At 33.9% G+C, this 22,485-nt stretch overlaps 3 protein-coding genes across 5 annotated transcripts in view; 2 read left to right on the top strand and 1 right to left on the bottom strand.

The window, feature by feature from the left end:
- The window catches only part of LOC125060365 (nuclear RNA export factor 1-like), a 34,968-nt gene extending 33,346 nt beyond the window's left edge, over window positions 1-1,622 (top strand). For both annotated transcript variants that reach the window (XM_047665240.1, XM_047665241.1), the window contains exons 16-17: window positions 624-739; window positions 1,029-1,622. In XM_047665240.1, coding sequence (XP_047521196.1) covers window positions 624-739; window positions 1,029-1,122 — 210 coding nt within the window. In that variant the 3' untranslated portion in view covers window positions 1,123-1,622. The remainder of the gene's footprint in view (window positions 1-623; window positions 740-1,028) is intronic.
- On the bottom strand, window positions 1,496-3,134 carry LOC125060367 (26S proteasome non-ATPase regulatory subunit 8-like). The gene is made up of 5 exons (XM_047665242.1): window positions 2,919-3,134; window positions 2,539-2,714; window positions 2,236-2,443; window positions 1,988-2,158; window positions 1,496-1,779 (listed from the first exon to the last, which is right to left on the bottom strand). The coding sequence occupies exons 1-5, from the start codon at window positions 3,024-3,026 to the stop codon at window positions 1,636-1,638; spliced, it is 807 nt and encodes a 268-aa protein (XP_047521198.1). The 5' UTR covers window positions 3,027-3,134; the 3' UTR covers window positions 1,496-1,635.
- A 14,466-nt stretch (window positions 3,135-17,600) lies between these two features.
- LOC125060129 (centrosomal protein of 164 kDa) overlaps window positions 17,601-22,485 on the top strand; it is a 39,595-nt gene continuing 34,710 nt past the window's right edge. For both annotated transcript variants that reach the window (XM_047664869.1, XM_047664868.1), the window contains exons 1-5: window positions 17,601-17,797; window positions 17,991-18,102; window positions 18,610-18,757; window positions 19,120-19,558; window positions 20,995-21,205. In XM_047664869.1, coding sequence (XP_047520825.1) covers window positions 17,731-17,797; window positions 17,991-18,102; window positions 18,610-18,757; window positions 19,120-19,558; window positions 20,995-21,205 — 977 coding nt within the window. In that variant the 5' untranslated portion in view covers window positions 17,601-17,730. The remainder of the gene's footprint in view (window positions 17,798-17,990; window positions 18,103-18,609; window positions 18,758-19,119; window positions 19,559-20,994; window positions 21,206-22,485) is intronic.

Genomic DNA, 22,485 nt, shown 5'->3' with positions numbered 1-22,485 from the left:
TTGAAAATAGTAGAATTTTAAGGAGGTTAGGTAATAATAAACAATAAGTTTTGATATTTGTGACTTAAATTTATTTATGTTAAAAGTGAAGAATAATTGAATATTTTATAAATAATTTTCGTGAAGTTATCAAACAACTTAAGTTTAAATATAATCGAAATGGCTTTGACGGCAGTTGGATATTTGCTTATGCATCGCAATAAAGCTCCAGAAACTAGTTCATCTAGCTCAGATGAAGAATGGGATGCAATTATAAAAAATTATAATCGTGAAAACCGACAACTTAGGCCATGTATTATTCACTATGAAAATGTAATTTTTCGCTATTCGGATGAAGAATTTAAATATAATAATATTATTATTTGTCATATTTCAAAAACAATTTCAAAAATTGCGCCAAATTATTCTCAACGTTCACAACGACCCACCTCTTTAGATGGGTCGTTGTGAGCGTTGCGTGAGCATTAGTCATGACGTCATGAGTGACGTTTTCGCCGTGACCACAACGACCGCGGTCGGTATGTGGAATGGCTAAAGGAGCATTTTGATCGTCGTGAGCGCTTAGTGGAACGCACCATATGACGAACAAGTAAATTTACTGAAATGATTTTTTTAAATTATAGGTTCAAGATAAAACACCAAGTTGGAAATTTGAGGGTCCCTTAGATGACGAGAGCAAGAGTAGTCTAATAAACGCTTTCTCTAAATTAACTGGTTTGAATTCTTGTCAAAGTTCAAGGTAAATATAAACAAAATTCGAATAGACTATATACTTACTTGTTGTAAGTATATGGTCTATACGAATTGAAAAAACTATTCTGTGTAATGTTTTCATAAAATCTTATATTTCCGATACCAATGATTGTTTTGTTATATTATAATGAAAGTCAGTTTTATACTAACCATAAATATTATTAAAATGAAACCCTAGTTTCGCAAACGCGAGAGTATATTTTTTGACTGTTTTTAAATTAATTTTACTGACTAGTAATTAATGTACTGTTATAAAATATATAATTTTGTTACAGGTGCTTGGAAGAAAAAGACTGGGATTTAAAAATAGCTCTAGAATACTTTTCGAAATTACTTAAATTAGATAATATTGAATGTCTAGCAAATTAATGAAATTTCATTTGCCCACCTAAACTGAAATCAAAAATAAGCTACTACAATAAATTTTTTTAAAGGCTTATGTTATGCATTAGTAGAAATTAAAGTATCACAAATATATAATTAAGATCAGAACTTATGAAAAAAAAAATTAGTTTTATTAAGGAAACTGTTATCATAATACCTTCCATTGAACAAAAATATGAAATCAATATAAATCTTAAATCACCCCTTGTCTGTATAGAAATGATGAAAATAGCTTTTTATGCAATAAACTTAAAATTATTGTTTCCACAATTGTGTATGATGTACATGTTTGTTACTACCAAACAGATTTCAATGCAATTGTATTGTATTATTTTTAAACCTATAAATAACATAGTAATTTTATTCATACATTTAATTACTTTAATGACAGTCTCAGTACAAAATCAAGATTAATAAAACTTATGGGTAAATTTTAAAATTTCAGTTGTATAATCATATAAATACTAAAGAATTTCAAGTTTTTAGTAATTGTTTTATTTATACAATCATCTCGAGGTGTCTAGCATATTCAATGGTTTGTTCAGCAAGATCTGACGAAGGAAATACGCCAGCAGCTGCTGCACAACTTTCTTCAGCTGCATTGAACTGGTAGCAGTTGTCTGACCCGAGGATCCAGTTACGCTAAAAGTATAACATTGAAAATGGCCTTTTTTTACAATTTGTGTATTTTAATTTATTAACCATAACATAATTGAAATATAAAATTATTATAAAATGGTAATATTTCCTAATATACATATTTGATATCTCTAAGCGGACTATTTTTCTGACGGGGTCCACCATATTGGTTATAAACATGGTTACAAACACTATCTTAAAATTTACTTACCCTCTTGCCATATTCAAGTACAGCCTGCTGTGTGGTCAAGTTCAACCTTCGAGCAGCCTCAGCACAAGGTATCTTCAGATAAGCCTTTTCAATACAAGCTGCTATTTCCCCACGCACTGTATCTAAGAGAGTATCCATGAAAAATGTATAACTCTCTGCTGGTACATTGTCCTAAAAACATGAAAGTACTTTAAACATAATTGTAACTTTTAAAATGATTTTTGAAATTAACTAATGATTTAACAAACCTTTGCCAAAAATATTTTATTGTAACTTCCTTCCATGAGATATTGCTCCAAAGCTAGAGGATGTTTTACATAAGGGTCAGCTCTGATCACATCAACAGGCAGTCTTTCCAATTCTGTATGAAACTCTGCAACTCTATTTTGAGCGAGGAGAAATAGCAGATTTAAACCTAAGAGTTGGTACATAAAAGCTGACTCTGGTAAGTGATCTCTGAAAAATTATAAAGGTCAGATAAGTCTTGTATTCTTTAAAGGGAAATATATAAATACATTGTTTTATACTTGTAAAAATATATTAAAGCTTACTTGTAATCAAAATAATAGCATTTTAACTGAGACATGTATCTCTCAAAAGCTTTAACATCTTTAACAGCCACCGCCCATTGTGCTCCAATTTCAAGAACATCTCTAGCAAGTATTAACTCTTTCTGGTTAGCCTGTGTGTTATTACTGGGTAAAAATGTTAGATTGGTCAGGGCAATCTGAAATTAAGCTTTATTTTAAAATTTGTAAGTAGGTATGCAGCAATACTGTATTTGAGACAATACGTCTCAACCGACGGATATTCCTTCTAGTTTTTAAAACTAATTTTTGTAAGATAAGCAACCATGCTTTAAATAAAGTTCACACTCTTGAATTCACCTAAGTTTTGTTATGGAATTGAAGAATCGCTAAGTCATCATCACCTTAATTTTGTTAAGAAGTTCACCGCATTTGTCCAACTTGCGTGGTTTTTTGGCCCATTCCGTTTTTAAATTTTGATACAAAGATGCAGCGTCTTTAATTGAAGTCATTTTAAACAAATTACTTTAAATTATTTAAGGATGTTCCACTAAAACTATTGCTTCGTAGTTTTTTTTTCCTTTATGGCTCGCTTCGTAGTTATTCGGGACTTCTTGTTTGTCCCACAGATTTTGGTTTGTCCACAGATGAAATAAAGGTTGATGTTCTCTTTGATTTTTACTTTTCTTGACACTTGTTAAGAAGAATTAAGAATTAAAGAATAAAGAAAAAAAGTAAGTTAAAGAATTCTAGCGGAAACTCATGGCAAATAGGGAAATATAATAAATTGTGGGCAATACTGGGGAAATTGGATTAAATTATCTTGATTCTGTTTTATTTTTATTTGTCTTTAGTATTTGTAAACATGAAGTATGTTAGTTATTTGTATGAAGAATGTTTTTATACATCAGGTTCTTAAGATTTGAAAATATTTAATGAAAAATAAATGAATCGTAAATTACTTTATGTTCTAATTTTCAACCATACAAATAAAACCTCATTCAGAACTAGAAAAATAAAAAAATCGCGTTTCTGAGTCTTGTTTTCAATTTTGTTTACATGTTCACAACATTTTCGCCAATCCTCTGCACCAATTTGTGAGAAAGCTTTTTCTCTTAATAATTTTATGTCACTTGCAGGTCTATTTAAATTTTTATCAGTTGTTGTTAAAACTGTTGGCTTCATTATTATATACCCCAAATAATTTCTATGGGATAAAATGTGCAATGATAAGGTATTAAATTCATAACCGTGCAATTTTATACTTCATCTATCTCATGACAAGACGCAAGACATGTTTTGTTTCACTAATTCAAGTAATTGTCATTTACGCCAAACATCATCATAATGTAAATCATTTGCACGGAACCATTATTTTATATCAGCGATACGATTGGCTTGTGTGGGTGGTTTGTTTATGCGTACGGAACGATAACTAGCATTATTCATTACATTTCTCTAAAAAAAAATACTGCATAAATAAAACATAAATATATAATTATAATTGCATAAGTAGATAAAAAATGCTATGCAATAGCTTCACTGCGGCAGTCCCCAAGTGCTACACGTTTTTTATTGATACTAATTTTTTGTACAATTTAAATAATAATATTAACAATAAACTTTTAAAAAAATGGTGGAACGGGTGACCTTAACGCTACTAAGCGCGTTTTCCAATTACAGCACTAGAGCGCATAATGCTCAACGTTGAATGTTCCAACTACAGCAACGCTTCGCACAATTGAGCACTCTCAAAACTAATGCTCTCGCGTGCTTCTCGCAATAAATACCAACACAGTGACAGAAAATTGACCAGTGTTTTTCTTTAAGTTGGCATTTATCGAAATTTTCGTTAGTAATTATTATTTATTGTTGAAAAATTTGTAAGGCTTTCGTTTCGTCGTAGATTTTGAAAATAATTAAAGTTATTTCAAACTGCTAAAAAATAAATATAAGTATGGATGAAGGTATAAATAGTTACTTTTTTATATTCCACTTTTAAAATATGAATACAATTTTATTTTAAAATTCGGATCTGTAAACAAATTTATTTTACAGGATTATACTTTTGTAAACATTGCAATGGTTTTGAAAAAGTATATAAGTAATTTTTTTAGAAATCATTAAAAAATTTTTACTCAAAACGTAAATGATGTAAACTTCTTACATGAAACTAAATATTTTACTGTTAATTTAGCTTGTTAAAACCTTATATTCTTTAAAGGTTTTCTCTTATTTCAGTAAAAAAATGTTAATGAAATAATTTGATTATTAAAATAAGCGTAAAAAGTTTTCAACCAATTATTATTGGTAACCACATTATTTATACATTCATGAGGTTGCTAACTCTATTCAGAACATTTTTTTTTCAACACTGACTTAGAGGACTCTGCTGATGCATTTGAAAACTAATTGACGTTCCAATTAAGCTTCAGCATTATGCGGCATTGTGCGGCACTGAGTCGCATTATGCTCTTTAATTTTATTGGAAAACGCACGATCTCTTCCTTCCTCTTGTTTAGTCTTCTGGTCTGCTACCCTGTCTAGATTAAATATCTTATGAAATCTAAGAAGATTAAACTGTGGTATTTGAAACTGATATGAAAGATAAAAACTTAAAATAACTACAAATAACTCATTTACAGAATTAGAAAAACATTTTATCTGAAGCTACCTGGCAGCATACTAAAAATGTAATTTTATATTATAGCAGAGAAAAGATTTTGTAAGAAATCAAATATAAAGAATGCTTCTGCTTTCTTTTCGATATTTTTAGTTACTTCATAGAGCATAGCAAAAATCATCTACTGGCATTGTTATAGTAAAATTCGATTTCGTTTCGTCTTTGTATTTCAATTACCGCTACAACTAAATTCTTGAAAAAAATCGGTTGTCTGTAAAGTCGGTTTACTGACGATAGTTGAACGTGACAACGTCATAAGAAAATACTGATGGAATGTTGCGGACACATCGCTCACTCATGTAGGAGAGAGACAGATGTGGAACGCTGTCGAATGCGGGAACCTTAAGTTGGCGGGGGGAAATTAATTTTTTGCACTTTTTTTTGGCTCTATCAACTGTTCGTTAACTGTTCTTCATTGTTCTATCAAAATTTTTTTTTGTTCGTTCTTGTTATTATTTTTTTTAATTATAAAAAAATTGACCCTCAATTTGGCACGAACTATAGATATTTTGATAATTTTTTTTTTCTAATAGTTTAGAACTATTCAATAACTGTTCGTTCAAAATAAACAACTGTTCGGCTTTCATTATCCTGTAATTTAATAATAATTAACTTTTTTTTATAAATCTTAATTAAATGTTATTGCGCATGCGCAGTATGAATGCGCTTAGTTCTCATAAATTATGCGCGGCCTATTTGAATTCGATTCAAAGAGACAACACAACAATAACAGCAGCAACAACAAAATCATCATCATCATACTTTCTATTTGCAAAGTTTATTTATTAGATTTTGATATTAATTTTAAATTAAAATTCTTTTATATTAATTTTGAAGTAAAAATCTAAGTCAACTTATAACGTAATAAGTAGTACAGAAAAAATTTGTTAAAGTTTTCGTATTCGAAAATGAAATTATATTATCATCTATTTTAAATGAATAATTAAAAATATTGACTGAGAATGAAAAAGAAATTGGTTCTAGAATATATTGTATCAATCTATAAATATATAGTTTGCATGGGACTAATCCTTTTCTATTTTTCTCAATCAATATATTTAATCAGGAATGTTAAAAGAATGGATAAGTACAATAAATACGACTTTAGATGTTAAGAAAGAGTTCATTTTGTTTGTATAAAATAACAAAATATCTAATTTGAGGGTACCTAGGCAAAGTCAAAGTCGCCTCGACATAATTTTTGTGATTAAAAATAGAATAAGTGCATAAAAAGGTTCAATAAAGGGATTATAATAAACTAAGCTATCGCCTACAACATATATCGTGTAGAAGCAAGCAAAGATATATGTATACTGTAATTATTCAGTTGTGAAAATTTTTTGATTAACCGTCATACTTCGTTGGGAATAATTGGCCATCATACTTCGTAGTCTGAGTCATATCATAAGAACTATAGTGAAAGTGAAGTGTCGTCTGTTTTAGAAGTGATTTGTGATAATCAATACTTTGATTATAAGACGTAAGAACATTTTTGAATAACTTAAGCTGTGTTATGTTCAATTTATTCGCAACATTTGTCGGCAACTGATTGGCACCTGTCCATAGATAGCTCTTTGGTATCTTGATCTGAAGTGTAATAAGGATCAAATCTTAGATTTTTTTTTTATTGTTTTTTAATTTTTCTTTTTCGATTGGACTCATAATTTGAGTAAATATAAATAAATAACAAACAATGCCGAAGTGTATTGCTTGCGTCAGAGACCTGGATATAAGTACACAAATCAGGTGTACAAAATGCTTCAGAGGCTGTCATATCGAATGTGCGAATATTGCGTCGGAGACATTAATTAATTCCTGGATATGTCCTCCATGCTTACGCAGAGAGGATCGCGGTCAAAGTATTTCACCTGAAAATATACGTACATCAAAGGCGCGGCGTAATAAGAAGGATATAGGATTGAGCGACCGTTGCGTGTCAAAAGATGAGTTACAGCTGTTCATAACAGAGGGTATTAAACACGCAATAGACTCCAAACTTGAACACCTAGAATCTAAGCTGATAGAATCTCTGAAAATGTCTCTCCTTGGTGAGATAAGGGAAGAGATAAAATCAATCGTCACCCCATTTGTGAACGAGGCTGAGTGTCTCAGGGAGGAAGTGAATACTTTGAAAAGTGATGTCCAAAACAATAATACCCTTATTAAAGAACTGCAATCTCAAATAAATAAACAACAGCAATGGAATAGGATGAACAACCTCGAGATTGTTGGGTTACCCCATTCCACCAACGAATCCACACACGCCTTAGTGAAAAAAATAGCAAAGCATGCAAACGTCGTATTGCAGGATGAACACATCGAATATGCTAATCGCGTTCAACCGAAACAACCTGTATCTGGTAAACCAAAGACAATCGTAGTGCGCCTAAAATCACGTGATATTAAGGATAAAATTTTATCTGGCTTACGTCGAAAGCGAGGCATTCAAACACTGGATATAGGATTGTCAGGGGAATCGAAAAAGTTCTTTGTCAATGAGCATTTGACCCCAGAAAACAAGCAACTTTTGAAAGAGGCAAAAGCTCTTGCTATAAAAAAAGGTTTCAAATTTGTGTGGGTTCGCAATTGCTGCATTTTTTTACGCCGGAACGAAGAATCTCCTGCTATGTCAATAAACATCAGGCGCGATTTGGAGAAAATCTGTTAATTATATGTTCTTATATTAAGTACCCATATTACACAAAACAAATTAAATTTTACATAGTAGCCTTACTACCTAATTTGAGCATTCATAACCACCATTCATACACACAAAATCACATGAACATTATACCTACTCATAAAAACACTCTTCTACATAAATACAACTTACACACCTGCCTATGGATATTAAATGTTATTAAAAAATACAAACATTTGCGCCGGTTAAAACCTCAATATTCTGTGCTTAAACATCTCGGGTCTTCATCGCTAGTACTATATATAAATATATGCATACACTTTTATACCTTCATACTTAGTAACAATGATGACAAATAACCTAAGTTTGTTTTATCAAAATGTCCGTGGATTGCGCACAAAAACACTAGATTTAAAACAGAACATACTCATGAACGACTTCGATATTATTCTAATCACCGAGACTTGGTTAACTTCTGGCTTTTACAATACTGAATTATGTGATGACCGATATGATGTGCTCCGTCTCGATCGGAATTCTAAAAATTCTTCTAAAACGTCGGGTGGTGGTGTTATGTTGTGTACGAAAAGGTCACTGCATGCGCAAGAGATGGCCGAGTGGACGTGCGACGGCGTTGAGTGCGCCTGGTTGACTATTCCCGCTAGTACGCTCGCGTCGAATGAATGCAATAAACGCGAACTACATATATGTATTGCATACATACCACCTGACGATTTGCAGTCTGTAAGACTTACAGCGTTTACAGACTTTCTCCTATATATTTTCTCATTACACCCAAATGATCATTATATCATAGCTGGCGATTTCAATCTACCCCACATAGGCTGGTCTCCTACCTCTGATCCCACCTTCCTTAGGCGTGGTACTGTAAACCTACAAAATGCGGGTGCAAAGCTTATTGAATCATGCAGTAGTCTTGGTTTCAGTCAGTATAATCTTCATAAAAACTCCTCTGGAAATATACTAGACCTAGTATTTAGTGACATATACATTGAGGTGTCTAAATCTTGCAGCTATCTCGTTAAAGAAGACCCGAACCATCCATGCCTGGAACTGAAATTGACGGAATTGATGACGCCTAGTATTAAATTAAAAAAGGAGATAAGATATAACTTCAAGAAGGCTAACTACGATAAATTAAATGAATATCTTAACGGTATAGACTGGAATGACTCTCTAAGAGGCGACACCATTGACATAATTGTGCAGAAATTTTATTCAATCCTCCACCGTGGAATTGATCAGTATGTGCCTAAGACTACCTTTTATGCTCATAACAAATATCCGGTCTGGTATACTAAGTCGCTCATACACATAATACGCGACAAACGAACTGCACACTCTCGATGGAAAGCAAGAGGAAACCCACGAGATTACGATGAGTTTTCCTTACTTCGTTCAAGACAGAAGGCAGTCCAAAAAAAATGTTTTAAGTTATATATGCAAAAAATACAAACATCGTTAAAGAAAGATCCAAAGAAAATCTGGTCTTATCTAAAAACCTTACGAATTAATAACACTGGCTATCCAAATAGATTACAATTAGGAAGCAATATATATAATAACGAATCGGAAGCATGCACGGGATTCAGTACTTTCTTTGAGAGCGTATTTCAACAAGCAGCACCTTCATACCATGAAATTCTGCAGACTAATACGGAAGTAACCGACAACATTATATGTAAACTAAATACAACCAAATTTGATATATTGAAGATACTAAATTCATTAAATGCGGAAAAAGGAGCTGGGTATGACGGTATACCACCTATTTTTATCAAAAAATGTGCTCAAGCTATTACAGAACCACTGTACATAATACAGAACTTATCCGTGAACACATTTGGCACTTATCCTGATGTATGGAAGATAGCTAAAATAATACCTATTCATAAGAGTGGCTCGCGGTTGAGTATTGAAAATTATCGACCAATATCGATACTTAATACTTTCAGTAAAGTCTTTGAAAAGATAATTTATAAAGCCATCCACAATATAATAAGTAATTCACTTCCCGATGAACAGCATGGTTTTATCAATAAACGTTCTACGATAACCAACTTAACCGTGTTTACGAACTATGTACTGCAAAGTATGGATGGTGGTGCACAGGTTGATGTAATTTACACAGACTTTGAGAAGGCTTTCGACAGAGTGGATCACACCATCCTATTACATAAGCTCCAACTTCTAGGGATACGTGGTGACCTACATCGCTGGTTTTGTTCATATATAACAAATCGTAGACAGGCGGTTGCGGTTGGCAGTGCTAGAAGCGACTTTGTTCGTATAAGCTCTGGAGTTCCTCAAGGATCTATATTGGGTCCCCTGTGTATTTATGTATACAATGCATATCTTTATGACATAAATAGTACCATTAAAGATTCAAATTACCTTATGTTCGCTGATGATAAAAAGATATATTTAAAAATAAACAAAGAAGGAGACTGTCACAAAATTCAGGCCGACCTAAATAACCTTTCCAATTATTATAGACAAAATCGAATATCGGTTAATGCTTCTAAATGTGCCAAAATAACATTCACCAGAAAAAAAAACAAATTTAACTTTAGCTATCATATTAATAACAAATCTGTAAAAGAAGTAGATTGTGTTAGTGACTTAGGTATATGGTTAGACTATAAAATGACGTATAATAACCATATTGACACAATAGTTGACAAGGCCTATAAGCAGCTTGGTTTTGTAAGACGTGTTAGTGAACATTTTCATGATGTCGACTGTATGAAAGTGCTATACTATACGTACGTAAGAAGTATTCTCGAATATGGTTGCTCGGTTTGGTCACCTAGTTACACTGTACACAAAGAAAAAATTGAAAAGATCCAAAAAGACTTCATAAAATTTATCTCCTATAAGACTTACAATAAGTTTAATACATATAATGACGCGTGTGAACATTTTAAAATTAATACTTTAGACTCTCGACGAAAACAATATGATTTATTGCTACTACATGACATCATCTCAAATAAAATTAATTGTAGCTCCCTTCTAGAAAAATTGCCCTTCCTTGTTCCTGCCTACCAGACTCGTAATCGTGCTTTGTTCCATGTTCCTCACATTAACACTAACTATGCAAGGAACTCAGTTTTGTATCGCGCAGCCCGGACATACAACGACCAATATTTAAGCCTCGACCTGTTTAAGCTGTCGCGGAATATGATTAAAAGAAGTATTAAGAATATCCATAGCGCAAAATCACCTGCATCATGAGCATACCCCACATACACACCTTCACGTACTTACCCTCACTTTTACACCATCATACAACACAACCAAATTAGGTACCACTTAGATAAATGTATTGAATAGTTTTTATTTGTTTGTTCCCTTTTATAAATTCTTGAACCATTTTGTAGTTAATTGTATTATTATGTATTCCATATTTGGCTATATTTTTAATGTAACTGTTTGTAATTGTATATAATTTATGTTAGCTGTAGGTTTACAAATAAATAAATAAATAAATAAAAAAAAGTTAATTATTATTAAATTACAGGATAATGAAAGCCGAACAGTTGTTTATTTTGAACGAACAGTTATTGAATAGTTCAAAACTATTAGAAAAAAAAAAACAAAATATCTATAGTTCGTGCCAAATTGAGGGTCAATTTTTTTATAATTAAAAAAAATAAATAAGAACGAACAAAAAAATGTTTTGATAGAACAATGAAGAACAGTTAACGAACAGTTGATAGAGCCAAAAAAAAGTGCAAAAAGTTAATTTCCCCCCGCCAACTTAAGGTTCCCGTCGAATGCGGAGGCCGATTGTACCTCTTTGTCGCTCGTTCCGCGCTCTCGCTTGCACTTCAAGCCTTAAATGGAACACCTTAGAGCGAGGTAACGCCGCATGGGTCATGTTTTTTCGTGCGTGCAGCGGGCTCCATCAGAATTATTATAAGACGTCACGTCTAAAATCGGTATATCTATAAATTTTACTTTATCTTAGTCGGTGTCTGTTAAAATCTAATAGAGGTATAATGTTATACATAAAAAAAAACCCTATATGGGTATTCCTAATAAATAAAAAAATCTTTATTAATCCTATGTCAGATTTTATTGTGATTCTGATTTTCCATGATACACCCATGTAATAGCCATCGTGACGCTGACGACACAATGCACCACGATGCAGAAGTCTATTCCTGCCTACTAGAATTCTAATATCTGTCAATGCCACAGTGACAGATTTCATTTTTAAATAATATCTGACATGGTCTTATGATAATTGGGTGCATGGAGGTCGGCTCGCGTTAGCTTTGGTTGACGCACGTGTTAGTGAGATTTCCGTGTTTTTCTCGGTGTTTCTGTGATTTTCCTAAGCTGAAATAGTTGTTATTGTGCTATTTAGATAAAACTAACCCTATTGGTGCTGGTAAAGTATAAAATTTAAATTAATATAGTTGCTGCAGTTTTAGTAAAATGGATCTAGATCCTGACCCCGAGCCTCCTGACCCGGGAACCTCTTCTACGTCTCGCAAACGACAAGGAGAGGAGAGAAATGAACCATCCTTTAAAAAAACTATTACGGATCCCGCTCAGGCGAACCCGTCTATACAACACCTTTATGTCCACCCCTCCTTCTCCGATGGACCTAGGTCTTACTCTAATGAAGATAAAGGTCCGTTCATTGTCCAAGTCTCCCGTGAAGTAGAAGACCCGTCTTCCGGAGCCTCTTTACGTGCTATAACATTCGGCCAGTTTATGCATAAGCACAAAATTAGTTCTATCATACACGATGGTGTAAAAAATGTAGGCCGTAATAAAATCACCGTTGAGTTCTCTTCTGCTGAAGCTGCCAACAACTTTCTGGTCAACCCGGTTCTTAGTATGTGCAAGTTTAAAGCTATTATCCCCACTTATAACATTACCAGAATGGGGTTGGTCAGAGGTGTACCGGTGGACTGGTCAATGGACGAACTCGTAATTTCATTAGAGCTTCCTCCTGGATGTGGTGAAGTATTAAAATCAAGGCGACTGAACCGAAAAACAGTTACTGAGGGTGTCACCACCTGGGTGCCTACCCAATCTGTCGTCCTTACCTTCAGGGGGCAAATGCTCCCTGCCAAGGTTTACTCCTACCACACTTCCCTCCCTGTCGAAACCTACCAACTCCCAACCATACAGTGCCTGAACTGCTGCCGTTTTGGACATATCAAATCGATCTGCCGATCTAAGCCCAGATGTTACAGGTGTGCTCAGCCCCATACAGGTGATACGTGTGAAGTCACCTTAGAAACATCCACATGTTTACATTGCTCAGGCAAACATTTTGCTTCTGACAAGGGCTGTCCAGAATTTACTCGACAGCAATCCATAAAAATGGTGATGTCCCAGGACAACATCTCATACGTTGAAGCAGCAATTAAGTTTCCTCCTGTCCGACGTTCATATGCTGAGATAACAAAAGAAATGTTTACCCCTCCTGCCTATTCTTTAAAATCTACTCAAAAAGCCCAAACTCCTACCAATGCTTCCTATCGCCAAACAATTTATCGCTCCCCTCGTCCCCAAGCTCCTCTAGCAAAGGGGTACGATAGAACAGCTCACCAGACTATTGTTGGTGAGTGCTCCTCATCCCTCCCTAATGGTTGTGCTCTCAACAATAATGTTGACACCCTTCCCTCTCAGGGCAAAATGTTAGAATTTATTTCTGAATTTCTTCTAAGTATTGTCGCTCCATGTAGCGAAATCCCCCTACCGCCCAACGTTGCCAAAAACCTATCCCAACTTTTTAAATTACTACAAAACGGACCCAATAACCCTAATTCAATGGAATAGTAAAAGCTTACGTTCAAAAAAACATGAATTAATTTCCCTCATAAACCTCCATAAACCCACGATTGTTGCCATCTCGGAGACATGGCTGAGACCTGGTTCCCGATTTCGGGTGCCTGGCTTTTCCTGTCTGCGGGATGACAGGAATGATGGGTATGCGGGCAGTGCTGTCTTTGTACGGCATTCCCTCCCATTCTCCCAAATTCCTCTTCCTACCCACAGCGATCAGATTAATGCTGTTGCTGTTCGTACCTTAGACATTTCTTTTGTATCTTTGTATATTCCTCACCCTTCTCCTTCTCTTCTTCCTGAGATACAATCAATTTTATCATCCCTTCCCAGCCCTATCATAGCCATGGGTGACTTTAACACCCATCACACTATGTGGGGGTGCCATGCTAGTGATAGGTTTGCTCCACTGCTGATTGACTTACTCGACGATGTCAATCTCTGCATCCTCAATGATGGCTCTCCAACTCGTAGGGTATACCCTAATCAGAATCCCAAATCTGCAGTGGATCTCACCCTCTGTTCCCCTAACCTAGCCTCGCAACTAACTTGGAACGCCCTTGAGTTCACCTATGGCAGTGATCATTTTCCTGTAATTATTTCATTAAATAACAAATCCTTACCCCCCTCTTACCACAACCCCCTTTTAAAATATAAACTCAAAAAAGCAAACTGGAAAGATTATGCCCAATCCGTTGATTGCATGGTAGACACTCTGCCTGATTTGGAATGCGAAGAAAATGTCTTGTCTTGCTATGATCTTTTTTTAAATTCTCTCATATCTTCGGCCGATTCCCAGATCCCCAAAAAGCACTCTCCTAAAAATCAGCTGCTTTCCTCTCCCTGGTGGGATGATGAATGCAGCGATTTGTTTGGTAAGAGAATGGCTGCAGAGAAATCCTACTCAGCCAGTATGTCACAGGAGAACTTTATTAATTACCAGAAGCTTGATGCTAAAATTAAAAGGTTGGTATCCAGGAAGAAAAGATGTAGTTGGATACAATTTTGCGAATCCCTTAGCCCTCGTTCTCCATCCTCTATTGTGTGGTCTAATGTGAGGAGATTCCGTCGTTCCCTGAACCATGTTAATCCTTCTTCAAATAACCCTTCTGACTGGCTTAACAACTTTGCAGATAAACTGGCTCCACCTTTCGCTCCCTATGTGGACTCATTTCTAAGTTCTACGCCAGCTCCGGCTAACAATGAAATGGATGCTCCCTTTTCTTTCTCTGAGCTTCAAATCGCTCTTAATGGTCTCAAAGATTCAACTCCAGGGGAAGATGGCGTTCCATATTCCTTCCTGACTAGACTAAATGACAAAGCTAAACTTTACTATCTAAAAATAATCAACAAAAGTTTTGAAACTGGTATTATACCGACATCTTGGACATCTCAAATAGTCATTCCCATTCTCAAACCTGGAAAAAACCCTTCAGATTCAAATTCTTATCGTCCCATAGCTTTGTCATCTACTTTAGCTAAAGTAACGGAACACCTTCTTAAAAACCGACTGGAATGGTTTATGGAAAGTAGAAATATTCTCCCCTCATCCCAATTTGGGTTCCGGAAGGGTATGAGTACCACAGACAGCCTCAGTATACTGACAACAGACATTCGCCTAGCCTTTACAAAAGGAGAGTACCTTGTGGGTGTGTTTCTTGATATTGCTTCTGCATATGACAGTGTCCTACTTCCAGCGCTCAGGCAGAAACTGCTTAAGCTGAGTGTTTCTTCGAGGATGGTACATCTCATATGTAATCTGCTATTTAGCAGATCTATTTTGATAAAGCATCAGAATACCTCTCTTCCCCCCAGACTAGTCTGGAAAGGTCTCCCTCAAGGCTCAGTTCTCAGCCCTCTGCTCTATAGCATTTATACCCATGACCTCGAACTGTCTGTTACCAGTTTTTGCAATATTTTACAATATGCTGATGATATTGTCCTCTATCACAGCTCAGGCAGTATAGGGGAAGTATCCTGTCGTATCAATTCTGCTTTGTATTATCTAGGCCAGTGGTTGTCTGACCACGGCTTGTCCCTGTCAGTGGGCAAATCTCAGGCAGTGGTGTTTACAAGGAAGAGATACATTCCCACTCTACTCATTTCATTTGAAAATCAAGCAATCAACCTGACAGATAAAGCAAAATTTTTAGGTATTTATTTAGACAACCGGCTGAACGGAATTGCCCATTCTGAACACATTATCAAAAAATGCGAAAAAGGTATTAACGTACTAAGAGCAGTAGCGGGAGTTTGGTGGGGCGCTCATCCCTATTCTTTAAAGTTATTGTATAATGCCTTAGTACGTAGTCATATGGATTACTGTATGTTTGTTCTGGATCCCTTTAACAAATCAGCTGCTGAGAAACTAAACAAAATTCAATATAGGTGCCTTAGAATCATTCTAGGTGCAATGAAATCCTCCCCCACTAATGCTTTGCAGGTTGAGTGTGTTGATCCTCCTCTACACATCCGCCGGCAGTATTTATGTGACCGCTTTGTTAGCAAGATGTTACAGCTATCATCCCACCCTCTTTGGCATCGATTATCCCAACTATCACATTCTCCTTGTTCCCGCAACTCCTCTTCCTATCTGCTAGATAGTTATCTAAAGTTCACCAGCCTCCCTAACCCCCTGATATCTTTTCCAATAAATCCCCTGTATTCTACTTCTTATAAAGCCCTTGTATACAAACCTTCCATCATCACAGACCTTGGTCTGATCAAAGGAGCCCCAGATACCAACATCAAATTACAAAGCTATATTAATCAAAATTGGCCAAATCATCTTCTTATTTACACTGACGCATCAAAGCTGTCTCCAGACGGCTGTGTTGGTGCTGCCTGTTGGGTTCCTCGGTATAGAATTATCCTGAAATTTAAATGTCCTCCCGAATCTTCAGTGTTCACAGGAGAGGCCACTGCTCTATTGGAAGCAATCCTGTTTGCACACTCCCATAACATACAACAGACAGCTATTTTGACAGACTCTTTTAGTTGTTTAATGTCCATTAAAGAAAACCCATTTCGCAGCAAATCACGTTTTCCCATTATTCTAAAAATCAGGGAGACTCTGCTCTCTTGTAATCAAAAAGGATTGTCTATCATACTAGTTTGGATTCCTAGCCACTCAGGTATCCCTGGAAACGAGACTGCTGATTCATGTGCCAAATCAGCTGTTGAGTCAGGTTCTCTAGATCATTTTGAAAATTCAGCACAGGATCTTTGTACTCTTGCAAAGACATATCTGGACAGAACCTGGAAGACATTTTGGAATGACTCCAAATCGGTTAGGGGTAAGTTTTATGCTTCCATCCAACCAAACATACCAAGACAACCCTGGTTTTATCATTATCGGAATGTAAATCGCTGGATTACATCCACAATCTCACGTCTTCGTCTTGGTCATGCTTGCACTCCTGTTCATCTAGCCAAGCTCCGGATAAGGGATCACTCTATCTGTGAGTGTGGCTTGGATGAAGGCACTGTATCTCACATTCTATTTAATTGTCCCAAACTAACCTATCCTCTCTATGACGTAAAGTCCCCCGTCCTTTAAGTGTTAAATGTTTGTTAATGTTTGTGTTTAGTCCATATTGTAGATTTTTATGTAAATATATAGAAATCAATAAAATTAAAGTGTAATATATATATAAAAATTATTATAAAGAGGAAACAGTATTTAATAATGTTATTATTACTCACTCATATTTGTGTTGTCTGTGCCGTCTTAAAACTAACAATCGAATTGCAACTATTTTGTTTTTGTTTAGGTGCATATTCAAAATTAACTTAATTATTATTTTCACCGATCAATCTCCATCGTGCCTTCTCCATCTACACGACACTGGCGAAGTACCTTGTGCCCAGTTGGCACAAATAAAAGCCATAGAAAAAAAAAAAAAAAAAAAAATATCTGACATACTGATAATGGGCCGCGGCTGAATCAATTTTGCCGATTTTTACGGACAAAAGAAATAATGGTTTTATTATTATTAAAAAATATGCAAGATGTAGGGCATATTATTAATAAATGAAATAGAATATTATAATTTTCAATATGAATTCATCATCAGTAGTGGCGTGCCGTGAGATTTTTGATGAAAACAGCCAACCATCAGCAGAGGGTTCGTATTTTATTTGTTTGTATTCCTTTAAATTAAATCAATAGTTTTAATTTTTTTAATTGCTGATGATGACCAGTGTTGAGATAGAGAAACAAGATGTTAACATTTATCTTTACTTGCATTCTTAGGTCTAGTTATCAGCATCTAGTAAAGAATTATATATTATTGCTATTGTATTAATTGTTTTTTATAGAAATATCAGATTATGCCTGTCAGTTGGGAATTGATCCCGAGAGTGAAACCCATCTCTTACCTCTGGCCCGGGATGGGCTCATGCAAGCATTACCTCCTCCATGGAAAGCTTAGTAAGTTAATAAAGCTTTTTCATTTGTTATTTATATAGATCCTAGAGCCTGTAATTTTTGTGGCACTTATTTAGTATTAATTTCCTTTTATATAAACTTTATGGGAAAATTCTAATTTAAATCTTATTAGAATTACTATTTTTAGTATGTTCAAGTTATGGTGTGAGCTTAATTTTGTAATTTCTAATTAAGTTCAAACTTTTCTATATCCACTAAAAATTATTCTTCGATCCATGAAATGGTCTCTGAATCTGGTTGCTGAAATTATTAAGATTCAGAGTACAAAGCTTAGCAGGATTTGTTAATCCCGTAAGTAAAAAAATATATTGAATTTTAAATATGGGAGTGTTAGTTCATGTTTTCACACTGAAACCTAACCTTAGTTTCTCTTCACCTTAATATCTCTATTTATAACACTCACACTCAATAAGTGTCTCAAGTAAATTTTAGTATTTTAAACAATTTTTAGTTATAAAGTATAATTTTTTTACTATTTTTATATTTAAGCTTTGATGAGAAACTACAAAGCCATTATTACTACAATGAAGAGACAAAAAAGACCCAATGGGAGCATCCACTCGACCATGTCTACAGGGAGCTTGTGAAAAAAGCAAGAGATGCTTCCGTGTTAGATGATACTTGTGCATCTGTTCAGGTAACTAGGGTTGTAGTAATAGAGTGAAAAAGGTTCATAGAGAGATTTGTAATGGTTGTATAAATATAAAAGCATATTGCAAATACAGGTATTTAAATCAGTATGAAATGTCTAATATTTTTTATGCCATTTAAAAATAATATAAAGATAATGTCTAAAATACTTATTGTAATTACAATCTGTGTTTGCCTATGAAATACAGTGGTTACACTTTGATTTTTAACTTTTTTAAAAAAACTAAAGGAAACCATTTTTTTTATGTCATTTATACTTTATTAGCATGTATCACAAATATCCGTTTTTAAATAAATAACTTATTGCCGCAATCTAGTTTCTTTATATTTATTCACCACTAATTCCAGGAATTATTAACATCTGAGGAAAACACGAAAAACCTAGAGCGAGTTGAAACTAAGGTTGAAAGCGATGAAGATGAATTAATAACGGATAGTGAAAACCATGCATCGGATGTTAAAGAAAATGCCTTAACCCAAGGAATAAAGCGACCTATGGGCCGACCTCCTTTAGGTCCACTGTCAAGACTTGATAAGAAACTTGGAGATCTACGAATATCACCTTTGCGTCGGAGTGTAGACAGTTCAATATCGCCTAAACTGATTCCTGCAAGGAATCCCTCTGAAAGAGATGTACTTAGTCGTCCAACGTTTGAAAGGCCTAAAACATTGTTTAAGCAGCAATCGGAAATTATTGATTTAAAAATGCATGTACTAACGAGTCCCGAAGAGGAAAATTTTAGTCCTTTGTTATCGGCTAAAGTTGATAAAGGATTGCCCTTCACAGGTATGTATTACTGCTGTTTGCTCAAAAGTTAGACAGACTTAAGGTAATTGAGTAGAGTAGAGTAAAGGTACCTGGTTTCGTTACCAATAATAATAGTTTGCGTTTGAAGCCACAAATGACAACAATAACTCTTAACAAGATCAAGTCTTTCAAGAAAAGAAATCCATTCACAGAAATTAACATTTTATAATATGTTTTAAATTATCACAATTTTATATAACAACTAGCTGACCGGGCAAACGTCGTTTTGCCATGTATATAATTTATAATAAAAAAATAGGGGTTGATCGTAGAGGGGTGAAAGTTAGGGGTTGTATATATTTTTTAATTCTGTATCATAAAAAAATAAAAACAGAAAAATTTCTAAAAATAAACAAAATATATTTAGGGGTGGACTACTCTTAACATTTAGGGGGATGAAAAATAGATGTTGGCCGATTCTCATAGATACCGGATAAGCACAAAAAATTTCATCAAAATCGGTCAAGCCGTTTCGAAGGAGTATGGCAACGAAAACTGTGACACGAGAATTTTATATATTAGATTATGTAGGTAATAACTTTAGTAGATATAAAAAAAAATCACAACTTATTTTGCAATTATTAAAATTGCGTTTATATTCTTATGAATTCAAATGTATTTTTGTACATGACAATAATAAATACTTATTTACTAAATTTAACCATACTAGATTGGGATTTATTTGCTTGTCTCGTGGTAACAAATGTAGGTTGGTTTTTTATTTTGATATTTTGTGAAATGTCTTACAATATATTTTAGTAAGCATGAACAATCTTGTATTAGCCATGAAGCAAGGCTTAGTAACAAATAATATATTTAATTCCATTAAAAACTAGTCGCCCCGCAAACTTCGTTTCGCCTTAAATATTATTTTTCTACCATTTTAGTATATAGCTACATACTAAAATATGGAACATTTTGCTATGCTACCACAGAGACTTTTTCGGCATTAGAACTGGTTTTAAAGTCTTCCGTGTAATTTTTTATAATTTTCTCTCCATAAAAACCTTAATCAAAGTCAAGAACTAAATTAATATATTTACTTCTTTTCCTTACTACCCATTTTTACAGTAAGTTAAATACTAATACAATAGAAAACTATTACTATAAAAATTAAACTAAACTTTCTTTAAAATTCTTGAGAATTCAGCCAGTGTAAATTTGTACGCGCCCGAGGCACTGCAAGCAATTGCGAGTTGCGACCGCTTCCCACCGAGTATGGTTATTTGGCACACGCAGCCCCAGTCTCTTACCTCTAATAAATAAAAAATACTATCCGAATAGGTACATTTTTGTATATATAGACTACTAGAAGCGCTACATATTTGGAAGGTAAAATTGTCTTTGTATTACTAAGTAAATACAAAAGTACCATAAGGTTTAAATATGTAAGTTGCAAATATATCTACTTTCAGGTAAAGGCAACATGTTTTTAAGAATATCCAGATCAAATCTCCCGAGTCCAGACACAGAAAAGTCTTCACATTTAGATTCTCTAACTAAAAGTGACCCGCCCAAGGGTATATTGCGTGAAAAATCATCAGATTATATTCAACGGAAAATCGAAAGTATTACTGGAAAAACTAAACAAACAGCAAGCTTCGATGAAGATAAGAAAAGTGTCAGGTAATTGATTTTAATTAAATAGTACTAGAAACATTTAAATGAATAATTAGGAAAGAGTTTTTATGTTTGTAATGAGCATAATTAAAAAAAAAAAGATGAAAAGCCGGGCTAGCTACCGAACAAGCTAGTGATGTCATTTCTGCATTTGCCCAAGTAAAACAAAAAGTGATGTAATTTTGCGTTTATTTATTTACACTTCGTTGCAAATAAAAGAAACACAATACATAAAAATTATAAGGGATGCAACGGGCGGCCTTATCGCTAATAAGCGATCTCTTCCAGGCAACCCTAGTTAAGAGAAAAACTAAAAAAAAAAGAAACATGATGCGTGCGAGAAGTGCAAAACCAACTTATATAAAAAAATATATATATATTAGACTGATTCAAAATATTTTTTTTTTGAGTAAATATATCTAAAAAGCTTCTTTGTCAGACAAAAAAAAAACCTCCTAAAAAATGAGCTTGATATCTTGAAAATTGAGCTGGTCTGAAGAAGCTTTTTAGATATATTTACTCGAAAAAAAAAATAGCGTTTACATTAATAATTTAAAAAAAAATGGAGTGGATTAATGACAATGTCTGCTTTATGTATATTTTTAAAGACATTTAGTTAAATAGGTAATTCCTCTATGCGCAGTGTGTATTGCAAATTAAGTTTTGAAAATAATAAAAACCTTACTACAAAGAGACAGAACTAAAAATTTTTTTACCCAATATTAAAATTATTTGATTTGTTTGTATTGAAAAGGATCCAAAACTACTGGACTGATTTAGAAAATTCTTCTATCATTCATCCTACATCATCCCTGATAAACATAGGCATATGTAAGAAATAGAAGCAGATAGAAACTTTTTTTCTCTATTTGATGTACTATTGTCGTTTCGCTTTCTATTGATTATACTTTTAACTCCAGGTTTGATTAAAGGGAATTTGTAGTGTGGTGTTGGCCTTCAGGCACCAAGGTTCAACCCATTGTTTTTGTACTCAGTATATTTGTGATGTTTAAGAAATAATTAAAAAAAAACTCATGTGTGCAATTCACACATGGTAGAAGTGAAACCATCAAAAACAAAGTTTTTATAATGTAATATATGTATATGTAAATTATACTTTTTTCACTAACTAAATGTAGGACTATGTTAAATTTTCATTTATAAGTTTAATATCAATATCAATCTTTAATTTGATAAAAACTAAAATAATGGAAGTTTGAAATTCGATGATTCTTACTTATGTAATTTTTTGCACAACTATGTTTTTTTAATTCAGAAAATGATCA

The sequence above is a fragment of the Pieris napi genome, chromosome 21 (assembly GCF_905475465.1).
Source record: "Pieris napi chromosome 21, ilPieNapi1.2, whole genome shotgun sequence".
NCBI classification, from domain to species: domain Eukaryota; kingdom Metazoa; phylum Arthropoda; class Insecta; order Lepidoptera; family Pieridae; genus Pieris; species Pieris napi.
Note: the sequence above shows the minus strand (reverse complement) of the source record. Positions and strands in the feature narration are given on the sequence as shown.